This window comes from Haemaphysalis longicornis, unplaced genomic scaffold, assembly GCF_048455015.1.
Source record: "Haemaphysalis longicornis isolate Haplotype H1 unplaced genomic scaffold, Haemaphysalis longicornis Haplotype H1 scaffold_2, whole genome shotgun sequence".
NCBI lineage: Eukaryota > Metazoa > Arthropoda > Arachnida > Ixodida > Ixodidae > Haemaphysalis > Haemaphysalis longicornis.
The window spans coordinates 252505743-252525915 of NW_027526295.1; the positions used below are offsets into that span (position 1 = coordinate 252505743).

Below are 20173 nucleotides of genomic sequence, written 5' to 3' on the forward strand. Positions count from 1 at the left end.
CCAGACTTTATCCTACACGTGAAGGCATGACGATCACCAGCCCTTCCATAGGCAGACGGCGCTCGCGACAGTAACAAATACCCGACAGCCATATTCGAGCTCGGTCGCAACTAAAGCCCCTCCATTGCGTCCACGGCCGCTTTTTCCCTGGGCGGCGGCTGCCCAAAGCAGCCGCCGCTGAGGGGCCTGAGTCACAATGCCGACATGGCAGAACGGTGCCCTGCCAAAGCGCTCTGGATTTGAGAAGCTCACACTCGAAGTACCATGCAACACACAAAAGGGGCCGCAATTGTAAGTCATTTTCTTCCCTGACCCCCGATTTACCCTAGCGTGATCAGTCTTATATTTAAATAATCGCTCCCTAATATTTGCACCATGTCACAGTACCGTTATGTCTGCGAGCCAAAAAAATATCTAGTTTTATTTCTAATGCAATATTTCCGTTTGAATTGGTTGTTGAAAGGAGCGCCAGCTATGAAGCGGGTAGGTAACTTTGAAAGAGGGAAAACGTAAATTCTACCCGTATGAACGCCTAAATATCCTACAATGCACAAAGTTGACGAGGGTTACTCAAAGCGTATCGGGACAGCGTTAAGTACATTAAGAGTTACCGCTGTCCTTGAAGTACATGAACAGCTAAAGTACATGAAGAGTTGAAAATATATTTGTTCTCGCTGCAGTTTTAGTAGTTTGCTTCATCTACAGGCACGCAACTCCAAGTGAAGTAGCTGCTGTCGCATGGTGCTTTTGTTACGCCATTTCATAGCGACTCGTGCATCCACTGCTACACCTTATTTTAAAATCATCATAGCAGTGTGCACAAGTGAAGGACCTTCGTACTGGTGGCGAAGAAACGAACATGCCTTTCTAGTAGAATTTTCGTTTACCTCTTTCTGGCCCTTTTTTTTTTTAAGTTTTGTAGGCTCGAGAGTATCGTTCTTTCAATGCTCAATCGATTTGACATGATGAACGAATGTCGTAATTAAAAAAAAAACATGCTACAGACCACAGGCCCTCTCAAGAATGCTTATCAGCAAAAAAATTTTCTTCTGCATTTTCGACAACAGCAACTAAATAAAAAATCTCATGCTTACGGCCTACGCCATTCTGTTGTGGATGTCACACTCATCATACCACACACGTTGAAATAAAGCAAGTAATCACATGAAACTATTGTCACGTAGCCAAAGACGACGCAGCTGTCTTGAAGAAAAAACAAGTTTATTAGAGCCAACTTGTGCTCCCCTAACAACTCAAAGAATACACAGGCGGCGAAACAGCAGTCAACAAAGTGACGTGCGTAGACTGGTGTCGGCGATTCGAATGCCGCGGCGTCGGCTCCGCGGGAATTTATCTTTGGGAGCGAGTGTTTCTGGAACCGTCGAATTGCATCCAGAACAAAGAATATTCTAGGCTGTTCACATTAGTTCGGAACGCTCGCCCTATCAGAAGAGATAACACAGGCGGCATAGAAAGAAAGAATGGAACAGGCGCTTCTTGGCACACACACATAACACAGAACGGCGCAGCCGGGCGGTAAAAGCAAACCCAATGCATGGTTCGCGGCACTATGCTCATTTAATACAATGCCTGCACAAGGTGGCCGTGCGTGCAGTATACGTACCGTATCACGGGCACATATTTCCACCACGCAATCTACAGATTTTTTCCCAGTTTACAACTTCATCTGGCACTAAATACCATCATAATCAACACCAATATCATGAGACATTAAGCCCATTTGAAGAAAAATTACAACCTTGTTGAAATTGAAAGAACCAGCCTTTGGTAATTCACTCAGCTACATTCCAACTCCAGAAGACGTTTTTCAACCGGAGCAATGCAACAAATATCAAAAATTTTCAAATTTCGCGCCACAGTGACGTAATATGGGCAGGAGTGATTTAGCACAGGCCAGCACTAAAGCGTAGTTATGAGTGTGTTAACTGCACGTAACAATTGAAATGATAGTCTCAATGGAAGTACCGTATTTACCCGATTCTAACGCGCACTTTTTTTTCGAAAAAATAGGCCGAAAAATCGCATGCGCGTTAGAATCGGATACAAAACCGAAACCGCCGAAACAGCGGAAATTTCGTCCCACCCATCGCCATCGCCATCTCAAGATGGCGCCAAAGCTTTTAGCAACGATTTTTCGAACGCAGGAAGCCTAGGTGCCTAGGCTTTTCTATCGGAGTTCACACAAATCGTCAAATCGTTTCACTTGCGCGCTTGATAACAGCAATGGCAGCAGCGGCTCCCACGCGTTCAAAACGAGCGGTCGGCTGAAGCGTGCAGCTCTGAAGAAGCTCTCCGGATGGGCGTGCGAGGCGTGGGCCACGATCCCATAGACCATGGTTGAACGTTCGTTCAGAAGTGTGGCATCGCGAACGCGCTTGAAGGCACCGAGGCCGAGATGTTGTGGTCAGCGGAGAGCGACGAGGAGTGAGATGAGTGAGATTACTTCGGGAAATAAATCGCCCGTTTCTCTCGCATTCGTTTGTCTGGGTCACAATCGGAGGTGCGCGTTACAATCGGAGGTGCAAGTTTTTTCGCTTTTTTTTTTGCCAGGAAAATCGGGGGCGCGTTAGAATCGGGAAAATACGGTAGATGCTCTCTACAATCGCCCAGCCATATTCCTTGGCTGTGTCTTAGGTCGTTTGACGCCAATCGTAAAAAGATCCTGTTATGTCATAGAGAAATCGCCGGAAAGTGGGTGGGGAGTCGCCGCTGCTTCATGTTTTATTTCATATCTCCATTATTCTTTTGAAGTTTACGATAAGATTGGTATGATTGTAATCGGGACAATGCAGTCTGTTTAATGAACCAAACATGCGATAGTAATAAAAAAAGTGGCAGTGCAACGCGGGCACGTGCGGGAGGAAAAGCAAGCACAGCACAGAAAGAACAGAACTCCCGCTGGCGCTGTTTCACGCAGGGAGTGCGCGAGCACTACGGAAGCGGGAAATTTTAATTGCTTTGGGTGGTAACAGTGAGCGGATAACGGCGCTACAGCCCATTATGGCAAATCACTTTCTCTACACTTCCGTCAGCTTCCACGTTGAGTGAAACGACTTTAATTTTTTTCGCGTAACTTGGAAGACATGCGACAGCCAACTCTACGTTCAACGCGGCATAGGCTGCGAATGCATTGCAACAAAGCCGACTTTTTGCACCGTACCCGGAACGGGGGGTGTTCGTCTGACCAGTGCGACGAAGCTCTTTTGAGAACTCAATGTATGGCTAATGCGAACTTTATGCACACCTATTATTGCTGGTTTCCGTAATCAAATTGCTTCTCTGGTGTGCAAAGGGCACATTTATCAGACACAAGCTGGAAGCAGGAACTTCACTTCATTTGTGTTTCTTTCGCAGAAAAGTTCCACAACAACATCAGGTCCAAGTACTACATTCGACCCAAGTCCAATGCCCTGCAGTTCACCATCAGGCATCATGCTGGCAAGGTGACCGAACCTCCTCAATTTTGCCATATGCATTTTTGACATGGGTAGTACACTACGTAATTGGTATATTATATAGTACCAGTGCAGTGGCAGCACTACTGCGCTTGGCAAACAGGTAGTTTGTACGCGCATATGTTTTGTTACTCTCATTGACATGTCAGATCACCAAGACAAAATTATATTGAACGTGCTTGACAGATATCAGGCCCCAACACCTGCCCTCCCCCCCATCATTCTAAGCAGAACCGCTCTTTTAATTTTTTTTTTTTTTTGCAGCTCTGTTCAGACAAGAAGCCAAAAGAAGAGAACAGGCTTTTGGACTCTGATAATTATTTGAAGCGGCATAGCAGCCTTGGAATAAAGGCATGTCCATAAATTCTAACAAACAAAATTAAAAGTGCGGACAAGATGAGAACGAAAAATCGTTGACAATTCCCAAAGTAATAATACAAAGCTAAAGCACAAAATAAACTAATTAAGTACACAAGTGAATTGTCATCAGAAAGCATGCCCCAAAAATCCCATTTAAGGCATGGTTAGAAAAGTCGTTTTCTTAAAAAAATTCAGAGAGCTGTTCAGAGGAAGAACTGCTTTTTAATTAGTCAGAAAGAGACCTACACATTTTGAAATGACACCAGACCAAATGTGCATGTTTCTGAATACTACACATTATAAAGTTGCGAAAGTTTTTTTTTTGATAACTGAAGGAAAAGAAAATAGCAGTTCAACTCCTTTTTTTCTTCCAGCAAGGCAAAATTGCTGCCATATATACGCTTGAGGGTGTAATGCTAACTGTTCAATGCACGAACAAACTACGACAGTTTGTCTGTAAAGCCTTAAATCTCCACCATTACTAAAAAAAAAGGAGTTATCACCAACACCATCAACCTTAAGAGTCCCATCGAAAGGGCTAATCTACAATAACCATTTTTTGTTCTTTATTATTGCCTAACTGCTGCTTTATTAAGAGTCCCATCGAAAGGACTAATCCACAATAACCATTTTTTGTTCTTTATTATTGCCTAACTGCTGCTTTATTGCCCGCCCCTCATGCGATACCATTCTAGGGGTTTTTCGGGTAATAAACAAAAAGAACACATAAGCTGGGCCAAGCGGTTTAAAACACATTCATGGCGTAAGTGCTATGAAACAACCACAAGAAGAGGCAGGAATGGGGTAGAGAAAGCACCCGCCTTGTTCCCACTACAAATTCTGTTTGTTTTCATTGTTCTGTGATAGCCACCTCTGTGTAAACAATGCCACGTTGTGTTGTCCCGAGCCATAACGCCATCAAAATGGACGTCTAGGTGCTGTACGATGCCCGGTGCTTTGTGGAGAAGAACCGCAACTTCCTGCCCACCGAGATTGTGCAGCTGCTGCGGCAGTCCAAGCTGCCCGTGGTGCAGATCCTGTTCCAGTCGCCGCTCACCAAGACGGGACAGCTGTATACGCCTTCGCAGTACGCCTGCCAGAACGTGAGCACCACCTCGCACATTGCAGTCATTCACAAGCAGTGCTAACGAGCCACCTTACAAGTTGAATGAAACCTTTTATTTTGGCGGCCTTTTGTGGAAACTCCCACTAAAGCACTGTTGAACTCACGACACGAGATAACCATTGGAAAAATTTAAGTGCTACGAAGGTTCTAGTTTTCCAGTTCCGGAACAATGTTCCCTGATAGGTCACCTCATTTATCTGTGCGGATATGGTGCAATCGCAGCCCCGCATGTCACTCGTGATGAGCAGAAGCTCATGTCCCAGACACAGCTGTGTGCCCTGCACCAGGGTTTGCCCAAAAGGGAAAAGTGATCCCCCATTGCCAACATCTGCAGGTCCTCCACCATGCCCACAAAAACCGTTGACACTGACACTGGGCAGCCAGTTACACTTAAATGCACTGCACATTCAATAGAAATCTCAGTTTCTTGTCGGGTGGTGCTCTGTCGAGCTCCAGTTGCCAAAGCAGCGCTACCACTACACCTCCTCACACCTGTCACCCTCCTCGCAGAGACTTCCGTCACACTTCTCCTTGCTTAGTTGTTGCACTGCTTGCCAAATCATATGAGCAAATGCTACTATGAGCAAATCCTACACTGTCAGAGAGCATTGCCCCCCTTTTTTTGTCTGTTCAGAAAAATATCAGCTCAGGTTGGAATCATTTCTTCATAGCAGGAGAATAATCCCTGTGATGCCAATGGCATTGAAATCTAATGTGTTGGGCTGCTTCTTTTTTTTTTTTTTTTTTCATGGCCCCTACCCCTAGCCCACGTCCATAAACTAGCCCCTAATCAACAGCAGCACAACTAACCAAATTTTCATTACGTTACGAAGAACCGAAATGGTATGCCTTTTTTGTCTGAACTGTATTTAGACAAAGTGTAATAAGATTGTAATAGGACAGCATAAACACAAGCAATTTATTTCTTCCGCCCAGCAGCAGCACTGCAAAAGCCTGTAAAAGGCTTTGCTCCACACTGAACAAAGCAGGTAGTTCTTTTGCGATACGAGGAACTCAAAGGGACTGAGGAAACCTGATTACGCTGTCAGAAATTTGCGTTGGTCAAATGTTTCTTGCACTATGTCTTTAACAATGAAGAGGTCATTCAAGAGGTGGTTCTATGAACTTCCAGAGATGAAAGCTAGAGTGTAACTTCACAGGCAACAGACTTTTACAGACTTTCACACATGTACCCAAGATTTCCAGAACGTCCCCTCGGTAAGCTGGTAATGAAGGTGAACATTTGCTCTCTGAAGAATACCAACTAAAATGAACAGTTACACTACCATTTTGAAAGGAGCCCTAGAGCGCAAAATTTCCTAACATGTCCTGTCTATCAGCCCAGGAGACTTTCCACCTGAAGCCAAGAGCGTACTCTTTACTCTACCGTATAACCCCGCCCCCTGTGCGCAGCTGTCGACACAGAGCCTGGTGAGCCAAGCGAAGGCCCTGCAGACGCTGAGCACGTCGTTCCGCTTCTCGCTCATGGACCTGCTGCAGAAGATGAGCGCGGGGCTGCCCCACTTTGTGCGCTGCCTCAAGCCCAACGACTATCGGCTGGCGGCAGGCTTCTCCCGCGACAAGGTGCTCTGCCAGCTGCGCTACACGGGCGTCCTCGAGACCATCTACATCCGCCAGCAGGGCTTCTCCCACCGATACTCCTTCGCCGAGCTGCTCAAGAGGCGAGTGCCCTGCACTGCACTAGGCGCAAACCAGGTTCCCCCGTTAGAACGAGGGAATGGCCAAGGCGCGCGTTTGCGCTAATTTACGTAAGCCGGCTGTACATCTGCTAACTTGTGCAGATTTGTGTAAACTCACCACACAGAAATGTGTGAAGACGGTTCATCACGTGGCACTTATCTCTAACCAAAACACTGCTGACAAAGAATAACCGTGCAAGCAAGTGCACAAATTATCATTTACTAGTGCGAGAGCGTGTAGAGATCTCCAAGTGCATCCATAAAGCACGTGTCGTGGTGAGCTGTCGATTTTTTCACTACCTCCCGATGTTTTGAAAGCAACTAAAAGGCAAGCGAAGCTAGTTGGTGACAATTAATGCCGCTTAACAAGTCTGCAAGAGGCCCAGGTGAACATGGAGGGGAGAAAATTCAGGCCACATTGTCTAGACTGAAAATGAAACATTATAGATATGCAAAAGGAAGTCAGGAGGCTCCGACTGCAATTTAACCAAGGAAGGAAAAGGAGCTTACTAAGCGTTACATAGGAGCCAGTTCAAAGCATGCCAGTTGAGTGCACTATGATTTTTTTCAGTCTTTTATTACTGTAATTCAATATTAACGTGCGCTGTGTATTTGGACGAGGCACAGGGACAGTGGAAAAGACAAAACCAAATGATGGTGCACAACTATCCCACTGGCTCTGTTGTCCCCCGTCCAAATATGCAGTGCACATTCACATTGAATTCTAGGCTATACCAACTAGCCCCTAAACAAGCCTTTGTTAATTTTATTACTGCGAGACTAGTTTAAACCAGCCCACCCAAGTTTACTCTAAATTTGTCCGCAAAGTTTACTAGTGCAAGACAGAACACTTAGAAAAACCACTTGGTCCATGATTAGTAGATTCCATAATTGCAGGGCCCCCTTTGTGCAGTCTCAGCAGCGCTGCATAACTCTAACAAAGCAAACAACGCAAGGGCGAGCCAGTGTAAACCGTGCTGTGCAAGACCTCTGCTTCTGCTGCCTTTTCTGCATGCAGGTACGGCTTCTTGGCCTTTTCTTTCAACGAGAGAGTTATCCCCAATCGAGAAACCTGCCATCTACTTCTTGTGCGGCTCAAGATGGACGACTATGCCATAGGAAAGTCAAAGGTACGGACAAGGAACTCTCTTGCGTGAAAGTTTGCTTCCCGTAGCATCCATGCGCTTGTGGTGCTAGCACTGTTGCAAGCAGAAGGTGCCACATTGTGTACAGCACAGATGAGGAAAGGCTGTCCTCTGCACGCTTTTCCACTGCTCTGCAGGTGTTCCTCAAGTACTACCATGTGGAATACCTTTCTCGACTTTACGAGCAGCAGATCCGCAAGATAGTCATCGCACAGTCAGCGGTCCGAAGGTGGCTCGCCAAGCGCCACACACAGAAGAGGAGGCTTGCCATCGCATTGGTCGCACAGAGGTGTAAGTGGTGCCCCAGGTGTCGTGCTCTTGGGTCGAGGATAAGGCATTGGGCTGGTTTAGGCACAGTTATGTGGCAGTGATGCCAGACCAGGCACGTCAGCAGTGGTGCAGGTTCTCTACACCTCCTCTTGGTGGCAGCACTGCATGGGTTCGATGGGCTTTGGTTGGACATATTCTCTTATGTTAAATGAAAAATGAAGAAAATGGCAGAAAAATGAGTTTTAATTGTTTATTCGTAAACAAACAAAGCACCTTTCATAGTTCAACCAGAGCCTAAGGAGCTACAAAACTCGTGGCCTTTTCAGTTAGAGCAAAAAAAGCCACTCAGCCTTTAGGGTTCCTATAACAACCCAACTCTTGGTTAACTAACACACACACATACGTCCAGTGGCACAAACGCAACTCTTAAAGGAGTACTGACAGGAAATTTTCGTGTTACATTTTCTTCGCTGCTATGGGGGCCTATTACCTAGCCCACTAATCACGGAATGGCACATTAGGCGGTCGATCGCAGCGTACACAATCATTTACGGCGTCGTTTATTCGTGTCAGTTTCAGTTTCAACAAAACAAACACCAAACGGCCACCATGACAGGAGGTAGCACCTGATGTCACCATTCTTGTCGCACTGCTGCCGGTCTGGACGCGCGCGCAAGAGAGCGCACGCGCTTGCCCAGATCAGCCGAGGCCTTCAGCATCCCCGCGTGCCCGGGCAGCATGACGTCAGTCCCAAAACCATGACATGTACACACAGTGTAGCAGCATGTGCCAACGTACCGCAGCCAGCACATCGGCTACGTCATAGGAGCCCCGACGTCGGCAGTTTGGCTAAGTAGCAGATGATGTCATGCTGGCCCGCTCTGGGCTTTCTCGTGCGGGCGAAAATTAAAATGAATTTAAAATGTTATACTGAATGGCTACTCTTGAAAATTGCTGGAAGATATCACCTGATAAAAAGAAGCATTTTACACAGTTATCTCAGCTTTCAAATTCTGTGTCACTACTCCTTTAAAGGGCACCAGGGGAAACTACCCCACTTGGATCTATAATGCTTGAACCACTGAGGCATGCTTACACACTCATTCTCGCACCTTGGCACCACTGAGCAGTCGAAGCAGCTTTGCAACACAGTCGTGTAGTTCTTAGTCCTGCAGCCATGTGTACTTTCTTCCACATTTAGATTATGCAAGCTCTCTGGCTTAAAATTTCAGCTAAAATCAAAATTTAAAATTTTTTTATGTGTTAAGACACTGCTTAGCTGCGCATGGGCATGTTCTCTGCGTCCCTTCATCGCAGAGCACCAAAACTCAAAACTAAGACAACAATGTTGCACATAATAACAACAGCAGCAGTCTTGCAGCAGGCTTACAGCCACTGTACCACACCACTGGCTGACCACTTTGTGATGAAAGCAACCCGCAAGCTTAAGCTCTGCAAAAATGCCTCATTGTCAGACATCTGATGCCTGTGGTAACTGACGCACAAGCAGTTTTGACTGCCCTCTATTGCTTACACAGTGCCTGAGTGGCAAGCCTTGCTGTTTGCGCTGCAGGTCAGATGAAGATCCAGAGGAACAAGGAAGCAGCGAATCGCAGGAAGGCGGCCAACAAAGCTGCCGACCCCAACGGCTCCACCTGGAAGTGCCTGAAGATACTAGACTTCTGCCAGAAGGTAAAATTTACCTCTCTTGCACATGCTTAATTCATGCATGAACTATGGCTTAGTCTTGGTCCGTGTTTGGCTTGTGACATCATCGAGGAAGTAAAATTCTTCTTGGTTAGTTCGGGCAACAGCCTTCACAGTTAAGAATGCGAGATGCTGTGGATGTGCCCAGACAGGTGTGCTAATAGCTACTCAGCATGGAGCTTCTTGGGTGAAGTATTCCAGTGCGAAGGTGGTAGAGAACGAAGAGAGAAGAGGAGACTGAATGAGAAAACTGGTGGCCTAGGGGCATATCCAATACATATGTTCACTACTTAAATACACCTTGCAGACTGCGGTGGAACATGTGACACAATGAGTGCATGCGGGCTTGGCAAATATAAGCAGTAGTGCGTTGTGAGGAGGCATGAAACCCAGAGGGGAAGTTGGCTGAAGTCTGTTTGAATTGCCACTAGCCCTCTCTTCACATCCTGCAGTGGATCGCCTGCTCTTTAAAATCATAAAGTCAGAGAGAAGGGTTAATTGGCAGGTTCAAGTGAGCGTATGTGCCTATTCGTTGCCCTTGAAGTATTTGGAAACAGTAGGCACAGCATGAAATTGTGACCACTGCGCACGTGCAGTGCAACGTGGCTATGTCCAGTGCAATAGCATTCTTGAAAAATGTGCTCCACAAACCACCCTTTTGTATTGTTTTTTGGTATTAGAGTTCAGTGTAACCGAAATATGGCAATGTAGAGCTAACCTGACCGGCATATGTACCTTTTCAGGTCCATCACTGCCCAAGCAGCAGAAATAGATGCCTAAAGAAAGTGCACCCGAGTAGTCATAACCTCACACATCTCATCATGACTTGCCACCAAGTGTCCAACCTGTCACCAAGGGGTGTCCAAGCCATTGTGGTATGAAAACGTTACTGCTGCTTCACCTAGTACTGTCAGAGTCACACCTTCAACTTTTTCAACATCATAGGCCTACAATGCCTCGATGCGTTTCAGAAATTGTTTTATCCCACCTTCTAAATGTTCACAAAACATTTTTATGCTTCGTGCACGTTTTGCCCACTAACATGCACAAGCAGTAACAGAGTGTCTACCCTGTCCAATAACGACCACTAACTTCGACATCAGGTTACTCCAAACTTCCGTCTCAGATTAAGAATGTCTGGCTACCTTTGCTTTGAAAAAGTACTGTGTGGATCAGTTGTTGATTTATTAATTTATGAACTTGTAGAAGTAATGTAGCAATAGAATGGCAGAACACATTATGCTACTTCTAGTACTGCATCATATCAATATTAGTTTGTTAATTAAGAATACGTGATGTATTAACCAAATGCCCCATAAAACAAGCAATCAGACTTAGAAGGAGGCATGGCCACTAACACACATGTAGAAGCGGGCATGATTTCTCTCCTCTGGAATTACATCAGCCTTAGGAATGAAGCACGAGGCCAGTGTGCACAATGCACCACTTCCAGAAAATCTGAAGAGCTACTAAAAGCGTTTGATACTTATCTAGGACAGTCACAGCATTCTACTTCTATCTCACTTATGTATGCAAGGGTAACTAATGACCAGTTTCCCCAAAGCCAACAGTTTGTTATGCCTTTAAAAACCCGCATCAAAGCAACCAGGGCTTCAATATTCTCGTTTTCTTTGTTTTGTTTTTTTCTTTTTGAGAAGTTTGCATCTATCTCTGGTGGATCAGTCAACATCTCTGGCTTTACTACATGAGCAACGCTCGCTTTTATACCGCACTGCCAATAAAACTGATCAGTGGGAAGTGGTTTTACAAGTATTTTTCTGTCTGCGCCCATCAAAACTCAACGCAGGCGATGTGAACGAATAAAACGTTAACCAAAGACAACGTATTCTGTATTAACAAGGACCGCATCTAATCCAGCAGTAAACTGTGACGGCATCATTAATCACAAGTGAAACATTGGCATCTGCAGGGAAGGGGAAGGGGTGCTTTGCTGGGACTTTAACCCTGGTATTCTGATTTCCTCCTCCACTCGAGCCTCCAATCGAGGAGGTCCTTGAAAGTGATTTTTGCATGTGAAAGCACTGTGGTATCATCCGCTCAGCCGAGTCTGGGAATCACACGGAGAGGAGGTCAGGCTCGTAATATGGCCATAAGTCAAGGCTGTGAAGGACCTCAGTTTCATAGCAAGACTGCTGGAGAAGCTAACTGAATTGTTCGCATTGTTACGACATACCTTCAAATTATCTTCTTGCCTTATGTTTTCGTTTTTCAAAGACAACAGTTCTGTGCTCCATGACGTCAGCCTCCCTTTTGCACCCACAACCACAACTTTTTAGGGTGCAGCACAAACCTTCACTGTCCTGTGCGCAGTCTAATGCATATTGCAGTTCTGTGGATTGCAACTGGATTTGACATTCTTTTTTGTGCTTGGCAGGCATCTTGCTGCTAAAAGAGAAAGAAAAACGAGAGCATGAAAACTTATCCACATACTAGTTTCTGCTCACAGGCACGCTTCTGCAGCCTCACATGCTCAAAGTGCAAAAAATGAAGCAGCCAGTCAATGATTCGGTTGTGAAATGCAGACTTCCCAAAGTGCAGGCTGGCAAATTTTTGCTCACTGCTAGTACAAACAGGCTTGCATACGCCAAGCATCAATTGTCGAATAACCTGCAGCAACTATAAAACTGAATCACAGGCACACTAATTCGGCTGGCTCCAATGTTGCAGGACCAGGCTCCCATACCGAGCGAGCGACGAATCAATGGGCGCTGCAAAAACCAGGATCACCAGCACCAACAGAGGCCACAGCCCAAGAAGTCCTTGCATCTCAACAACTTCGAACTCTGCACGCACAAGCTCTCGTCCGAAAACGGGTAAAGTATAAACGCTGCGGAAAGCGCCAGTTCACTTGCAGCCACTTGTCTACGCTGATGGCAACACTGCCTATACAAGTGGCTATTTTGCAAACAGCAGCCTGATTGAATCTTTCAGTAGATGTGAATGCTCACAACACAGCAATAGTTTTGTTTATGCATGCAAGGCTGAGAAGAGCAAGTATGTGAGATTGGTGCTCAGCTTTCACCACTCTGCACACAGACATGCGTAGGAATGCCAGGCTTTGCACAATGTGCTTCCTCTGTTCGAAGAGATAATGTATGTCACGGTGGGGTGGTGAGCTTTACACTGAGCAAGAAGTATGAAGAGACGCGATGCGGGTCTGATCGATTAATGTGACACCAAAGCTAGCTGTTATTCTGTGCCTCCTGCACGACGAAGTAAGAAGCCTCCAGATTTTAAAGACTATGGTCTTTCTTGGGCTACTTAAACGCAGAAATTTTGGTGTCTGTATGTCTGTCTGTCTGTGACTCGATTCAGCCAATCGGCCAAAGTGAAACTCAAGCTGCGTAATAGTTTTATTTACCCACAGTCAAATCTAAACGTCTAAGTCCACTGTCAATGTTCATAGTTGTTAACATTGTTGAACAAGAACAAGACATTATGCAAATATAAGGTAGGAAATTAATACACAAGGGATATTTGCAGTGTTCCTTTATTTAAAAATTTGATGCTTGGTTTTTGCGATGGCAAATAAAATACAGTAGACTCTCAATAAACGGAAATTCAATGGACCGAAAAAATTAGTTCCCTTTAACAGGAGTTTCGTTTAGTGAGATAGATGTGTGAAAGTGCAAATTTATGTGGGTACACATTCTTATTACCATTTCATGAAACTCTAAGCACTGGAAGGTGAATGTAGCTGATATTTTTTCAGGAAGCAAGAAAACTACATGAGGTTTAGGCACAGCACTCACAAAGTTGATTTGGCAACAATGAGTCACTGTGCACTACAAAACGCATCAATTATTTTTGAGTCCTTGCAACTGCATCTTCACGGAGGCTAGAGAGGCCGCAACTTTGTCAGTGCTTACGAGCCACCGAATTTAGAAGACGGCGACCCGGTAATGAAGCGCGAATAGCACCGCGATGGCACGAACTAGGCGGCAGGAGCTAAGCCCTGTAACCTCGGCATCTTGAATCGAGACCGAACGACTGGAACAAGAACTGCAATGCTGCATTCGTTGCACTAACACGGCTGACCACTAACAAGACGAGGCTTACAAGGCCAACGAGGATAAAAAACCACGGTGGAAGAAAAAAGAAACAAAAACGAAACAGCCAGAGCTGTAAAGAGCTGATTCTCATGCCAATGGGTTTCACAAGAAGTTCCATTTCTGGTTCTGTTTACACGGTGACACGGAAATTTCAGTTTCAATTACCGAGTTTTTTTACGTTACCTGAATACAAAACCAACTAACTTACAGGCTACTGTTCTGTTTAAGCGGCAATTCCGTTTAAGTGATTTCCGTTTATCGCGATTGTATTGTACATCAACTGCCCGTCGCCTGCTGTTGCCCTCCCTTCCTGACGGCATTTAAAAAAATCAAATGGCAACAGCAACGAAAGGTTCCACTAGACAGGTACCACGTTCCGCTTGGAACGCTCATGGAGTAGGGCAACGAGATTCTATAAACGTTGTAGTGGGTGCCTTGATTCGTGCGCGTCTCCGCCGTACGGCAGGGCTGGCATCGAGGCACTCGACTTGGAGCAATAGAACGTGGTAAATTTAAATTGACTTCAGAAAACCTCTAGCGTGTTATTTTGGGAGGAATGAGACGAGAGAGGAACAGCATGAGAGGTGAGCGGGAAAGAGAAGGGACGCATTTACTTGGCAGAGGCACCAGTCGACTATCGTCTCTTGTCGACATTCGCAACAAAAAAAGCAGATACGCGGTCTTTTTTTTTTTTTTTTTCGAGGAGTCTTTGGCTTGACTGAATGCCCATATCTGCACTCCTGGTTTTTTTTTTCTTTCTTCAGACCACAGCTGGTCACAGAACCACCAGTGAAGCCAGCCCCAAGGGAGCTGCGAAGCAAAGTCAATGGCATCAGCGTGGACCTGAAGAGACAGCAGGAAATCGATGCAAACTCAGGTAAGCCAGTTGCACAGAAGATGAAACAGCAACATCTGCACGACAGTGACGAGTAAAAGTCGATGGTTCGACAAACTTGACGCGGACGAATGCCCGTTTTTCAGCTTCTGCAAACTCCAGCAGCTCAAGCAGCGGTCCCCGCCCCACAATGGTCGAAGTTGAATCCTGGTGGCAAGAAGGTCCCCCAAAGGACAGTCAAATGACGTGAGCATGATAGCTTGCCTGACACGTCGCACTGATTGAGCACTTTGGGGTGAAAAAGTGTTCGTTAACCGTCACCTTGTTTTTGTTTTTCGTGACGTTATTTTTGCAGAGAGCCTACCCCTCCACCCCAAATGGAGTCAGTAAAATCGCAAGACAGCGATCCGAACCAGGGTCCCTACCAGTTCAAGAAGATCCTCAGGAAACCTCCTCCGTCGCCCAAGCCGTCCCCAAACCGGCAAACCCCTCCCGGCATGTTTGACTTCCGGAAGCTGCTCCGCAAGACTGATCACGCTCCAACAGAGACTCTAAAGCGCTGCAAGGGCCTTATATCACCAGCATCTTCAGTCACATGAGCCTCACTATATCAGAGGTGCCCTCCCCCTCCTTCCCCCTAAGAGTGTGCAGGATGCCAGATGGCCCCCGACTCTGCACCAGCGCATGAAAAGAAGCAGGACAACTAGTCTCCCAGTGTGTCTGTCCTCACGGCTCACATATTACCTGTGCTGCAAAGTGACTGTCGCTGTCTGGAGCTAACGAGTGTTTGTAACGATGATTATCCCTGGCCTCATCTGTGTGAACATTTCAATGCCACATCATAACAGGGACAAAAAATTTATAAAGGGTGTTCCAAAGCACTTGAGAACAAAAAAACATGACCCAAATGAAGAAGATTGCTGTTACTTGCACATTGATGGGTGTACAAGAAATGTGTTGGTTACAATGCTAGAACGTACAAACTTTTGCTTGTAGCTGTGATAAGAAAAAATGATGCTTTTCTAAACCCTTCAGGATATCAGTATTACGCTCCCGCTTATTCCTCACGACATGGAGAACGAAATGGGCCGCTATGTACAAACAAAATGCAGGTCACGGTGGCAAGAAGATCACTTTCATAGTCTAGACAATCAGGATAAATGCCTGCATCACCCTTTTGAGCATTCGTGCAAAACTGAATAACCATCAAAGCACTTCTGCATGTTCACTATCGCAGAGAGGTTGGCAGTGGCTTCTAAAGAACATTTTACGCAGAAAGGGATATCTATTCCAGACTACACTTAAAACACCAATGCGCTGACCAGAAATGCAAGAGCAAAGCACCTAACAAGGATTCTCAGGGCCCTGAAATGATATCTATGCCCTGTGGAAAAGCAAGTGCCCTTGGGAAATACGAGTTAACGGTTTACACGTGTATATAAAACGACTTGTACAAAAGATGTAAAAAATGAAAAAGTCTTTGGCCAGTGTGAACATATGCAATAATAAAATTGTGATATTTCTTTGTACGAGACACTTGGGCTTTGTATATTTACCTGGCTTAAGCCGTCTCAAACAACGACAGCCGAAACGCTGGAAACATCGAAAAAGGCTCCGTGACGTGGCTTGCACTCGAAGTAGGCCTTCCCTCCAATACTGCCATCGGAGAATCCCACTGTCCATAACAAAGTGAGAGATTATTGACATGTTCTTTTTTTTTTACTGGGCTAAGTACTAGGTGGACAGGAATCACAAAGAACATTTATTGTGAATTGAAAAATATGGTTTGAGCGCTTTCCCAAAGATAGCATCTGCCCATGAGGATGCAAGCATTGTAGATGTCATACAACATGCCTAAAAGGCAATGTGCAGGTGCAAATTTGTGAGCAAAGAAACTGCACTGTAATGAACTCACATTCACACGTACGCATGACACCTAGCACTCATTTTGTGCAACAGAGACGAGTATTTACACAAGCATGCATCAGAGATTCGGCAGCATGACAACATGCAGATTTTGCAGTGGATAAAATTTGTCGCAAGTTGTTGCGATTCCTGCAAAGACTATGTGGATGTATTAGCCTATATTCCTTTCTCTTTTCATTCACCAAAATACTTGTCAAAGAATTCAAGGTCCATGTTGGCCAGGATCACACTCCCCACTACAGCCCTTTTGTAAGCAAGAAACAAAATCGCACGACATTAGGGCTGTATCTTGACAGTAAAAGCCGTACTACGCTACACGTTGCAAGTGGCCTCCAGCCACTCGCATGCAGGTTGCACCTTTCTTTTTTTATCGCTTCGCCCGCTCGGAGCCTCGCTGTCGTGGTACCACCCGACTAGGTAAGGGTTTAAAGGGGCCGTGAAGACCAGGTACAAGTTTGTTTTATTCTAAATTTTTGGTGTTTTATAAAGCCCACAGCACTTGTCCCAGCACTCAGTGAGCGATGCTTCTGCTGAATCGTGTGTTCCATGATGTCTGGGATGACGTATCCAGGGCAGGTACTTAAGCGAACATTAGTATGCTGACTAAAGCTTCAGCGAATGGTGGAACGACTTGTTTACCGCCAGTCCTCATAGGTGGCACTACCATACTCCTCAGGACCGCTGTCCGCACTAGCTTTGTATTTGACCGGATTTGTACCTGGATAATTTTTGCCACGGTGGGTATGCTCGACAGACAGAGTCACAGAAGACAACGTCACTTACGCCGGTTGCCCAGTGTAAGCTCAATGCACCGGACGGCTGGTGCAGCTATAACCGGCATAGTGCATGCAGTATGCACTGGTGCTTTTATGTTTACATGTGCATTTGTAACTTTCACTGTTTACCCCAACATTCTTACTGATTTAAAAAGAATATGCATCAAATTTAAGCAAAAATACCTCGTTCTGCAAGCCTGCCTAACTTGCATTTGCTTTTGCTGGCCTCAGCCAATCACATAGTTGCCCAAAATACGTCATAGGTTCTATTGTGAGAAATGAGCTAGTGGGTCGCATGACCCTTCTTTTTTTTTCCCTATTACATAGCTTATGAGAGTGAAATTTGTGTTAAAAGTGGTGTCAGTGTTATTCTAACTAGTCAATCTTTCATATAAGCCAAACTTGCATTTTGTCTTCATGGCCCCTTAACGGCTGTCTGCATGTGCCCTTCAGTGCAAGCAAAAGGATGAATCCAATCATCCAGCAGAGTTATATAGACAGTGGGCTGTGAAATCTCAAGCAAAGGCAAACTTTCACAAAACACTGAGTGCATAATCTTTGCTTTCACTCATGATAACTAGGTTTAGAAGTGTAGAACCTGGTCCATCTTTTGAAACTAAGCTGGCTACAGTAGTGCAACCCATGTGGCATTATATGCATTGGCTTTGTCAGTGTGAACCTGCACTCAGTGTTGCCAATGTAGTAAAAATAATTACCCTATTGTCCATCATGAGCAGTGGGATAATCTAACTGTATTGCAATCCTCACGTGAGTAATGGGAAAAAGATTGCACTATCTATCATCAATCTTTATCTTTATCTTAGGCCTGGTTAGGATAGTCCCACCTATCGAGTGCCTGCAGGCTGACAGTGTGATTGTGTAATTATTGGGAGGCTTTTAGCAAACATACTCAACCAGAGTTGCTAAATCCTTGTCTGGCTAAATACATCATCAATAAAGCTGTACAAAAATCTAACTCTTCAAGGTAGCTTGGAGCAATGCGACAGCAATACTTAAGCACACCATTCCTTTGGACCAAGACCTGATCTATCACTTCCAGCACTGTGTGTAGACTAATCGTTCACGCTGCTATACCAGAGCATTTGAACCTAATACTAACCAGGCACATGCAGTTCAAGGCCCAGCCAAATCCGTCGAGGTGCACTTGTGTCAAGGTGGCCAATATAACGTATCTTCCCCAAGTACTTCCTCCTGATTATGGCTGTATGGCCCATGTCGAGCAGGTTGAAAGTAAGGGCCTTTGGGGACACCTTAAAGCCCTCAAACCTACGGCAAGCTTTACAGAGGCAGCCGTCTAGGGGCACCCATGGATGTCCAAATTGCCGTAGCTGCTGCAGAACCTTTGTAGAGCGGCAAGAATAAAAAGTGCTGATTACCATTTTGTTTGCAAGCACGAAAAGCAGTCAAGGTGTAGTTTTGAAAATTTTGGCTTTTGTGCGATAACGTAGAGAAGCTGCAGCTAGTGGTGATACTGAACCCTGCCCAGCGTGACAGCTTGAACTGCAAGTGTGAGCTTGAGGCAAGAAAATTTATTTGACCAGTAGTAGCAGGAGGGTTAGTGTGTGGCTCTTCATGAGGCCTTTCATTATTGTCTAAGCCATTATACAATGCAGGTTCTTGATGAGGTGGAAAAACAAACACTTGTACAACTCTTACACACCTATTAACAGATGCATGCTTCAGTATTTGCCATGCATGCGGTAGCATCTGCAGCTTCAACGAATGCCTTGAATGCACACTTTGACAGCCGCCCCACAAGATTCATATTTAAACTAAATATTCCACTAATAACGAAAACATAAGGCTTACTCGCAAAACGTCAATAGTTCCTTTGGATTGCTTCCTCGTAGACGATGTCACTGCGATACGAGCAGCCTGCACGTCGCCCTGCAGTTCCGAGCTGCTGTCAAGGGCATCGGTTACACCGCCAATCGCTGGCCTGCAACGGATACGCGCTCTAACGCAAGTCTATAAGCTGCAGTGAAATGGGGCAGCCGATCGATAACGGCATAACAATTTGGAGTGCCTTCCAATGAAGACAGCCTACAGGGAGCTGCCAATGAAGACAGCCTACACCAGAAGGACCATGCTTAACAAACTTACTTCACACTAGACCGACGTGGATGCCTGCTCCCTGCACTTTCATGGCCTGGAGGAAACTCGTACACTTCCCTGTACGCCTGTAGTTCGCGTCTCAGGCGTTCGTTTTCCTCGGCAAGTCTTGAAGCAAACAATGAGTAGCAGGAAGTTACAAAGCAGATCCCATCGATCGATCAAATTATGCAACTAGCAAAGCTTGACAACTACTGACCTGTTTTGCTCTTCCATGATAGCAGCAACATTAGTGCACAGGGAGACGATTCCCGCTTCGGAATGTTTTACGACGAAGGCGACAGCTTTGCTTGCCCATTGCTTGCATGCATCCCCAGCGCTAGACATAACGTTTGCGGGGCGGAACTTTTACAAGACGCAAAGAAAACAGCACTTTCAAGTCGCACGCACGCAGCCCACACCAACGTTTTTAGATTAGGTTGGCCCACACTGAGTCACAGTTTACTCTGCCGCCACAAATTCCGATGATGATGATGGTGGTGGTGATATGATATTCTCTAATATACATGAAACTCTATGATTCTGACGTCGTGACGCGGGAACGCGGGAGGATTAGTCGGTAGAGTTCTCTATAAGGAACCAGAGAAACTTTGTGGGAATTAGCCCAAAAGTTTGATTTGCAAGAGGGCGGGCGGCAGGTGAGGAA

General features: G+C 45.6%; 2 protein-coding genes across 7 annotated transcripts in view; one reads left to right on the forward strand and one right to left on the reverse strand.

The window, feature by feature from the left end:
* Positions 1-16226, forward strand: part of Ninac (STKc_myosinIII_N_like and MYSc_Myo21 domain-containing protein ninaC) — a 149432-nt gene extending 133206 nt beyond the window's left edge. For all 3 annotated transcript variants that reach the window (XM_077700161.1, XM_077700164.1, XM_077700163.1), the window contains exons 23-33: positions 3376-3464; positions 4772-4939; positions 6376-6644; positions 7681-7792; positions 7945-8098; positions 9651-9769; positions 10528-10659; positions 12473-12618; positions 14622-14734; positions 14839-14938; positions 15048-16226. In XM_077700161.1, the coding sequence (XP_077556287.1) occupies positions 3376-3464; positions 4772-4939; positions 6376-6644; positions 7681-7792; positions 7945-8098; positions 9651-9769; positions 10528-10659; positions 12473-12618; positions 14622-14734; positions 14839-14938; positions 15048-15291 (1646 nt within the window). In that variant the 3' untranslated portion in view covers positions 15292-16226. The remainder of the gene's footprint in view (positions 1-3375; positions 3465-4771; positions 4940-6375; positions 6645-7680; positions 7793-7944; positions 8099-9650; positions 9770-10527; positions 10660-12472; positions 12619-14621; positions 14735-14838; positions 14939-15047) is intronic.
* On the reverse strand, positions 12057-19955 carry LOC144170392 (uncharacterized). 4 transcript variants are annotated; one of them, XM_077700166.1, is made up of 6 exons: positions 19727-19955; positions 19519-19635; positions 19225-19372; positions 18515-18755; positions 16249-16367; positions 12057-12190 (listed from the first exon to the last, which is right to left on the reverse strand). In XM_077700166.1, the coding sequence occupies exons 1-5, from the start codon at positions 19852-19854 to the stop codon at positions 16264-16266; spliced, it is 738 nt and encodes a 245-aa protein (XP_077556292.1). In that variant the 5' UTR covers positions 19855-19955; the 3' UTR covers positions 12057-12190; positions 16249-16263. The 4 variants fall into 4 exon arrangements, with proteins under 4 accessions (XP_077556292.1, XP_077556295.1, XP_077556294.1 ...); XM_077700169.1 differs by having other exon boundaries at positions 19225-19354; positions 19727-19949; XM_077700168.1 differs by having other exon boundaries at positions 12106-12187.
* Between the last annotated feature and the right edge of the window lie 218 nt (positions 19956-20173).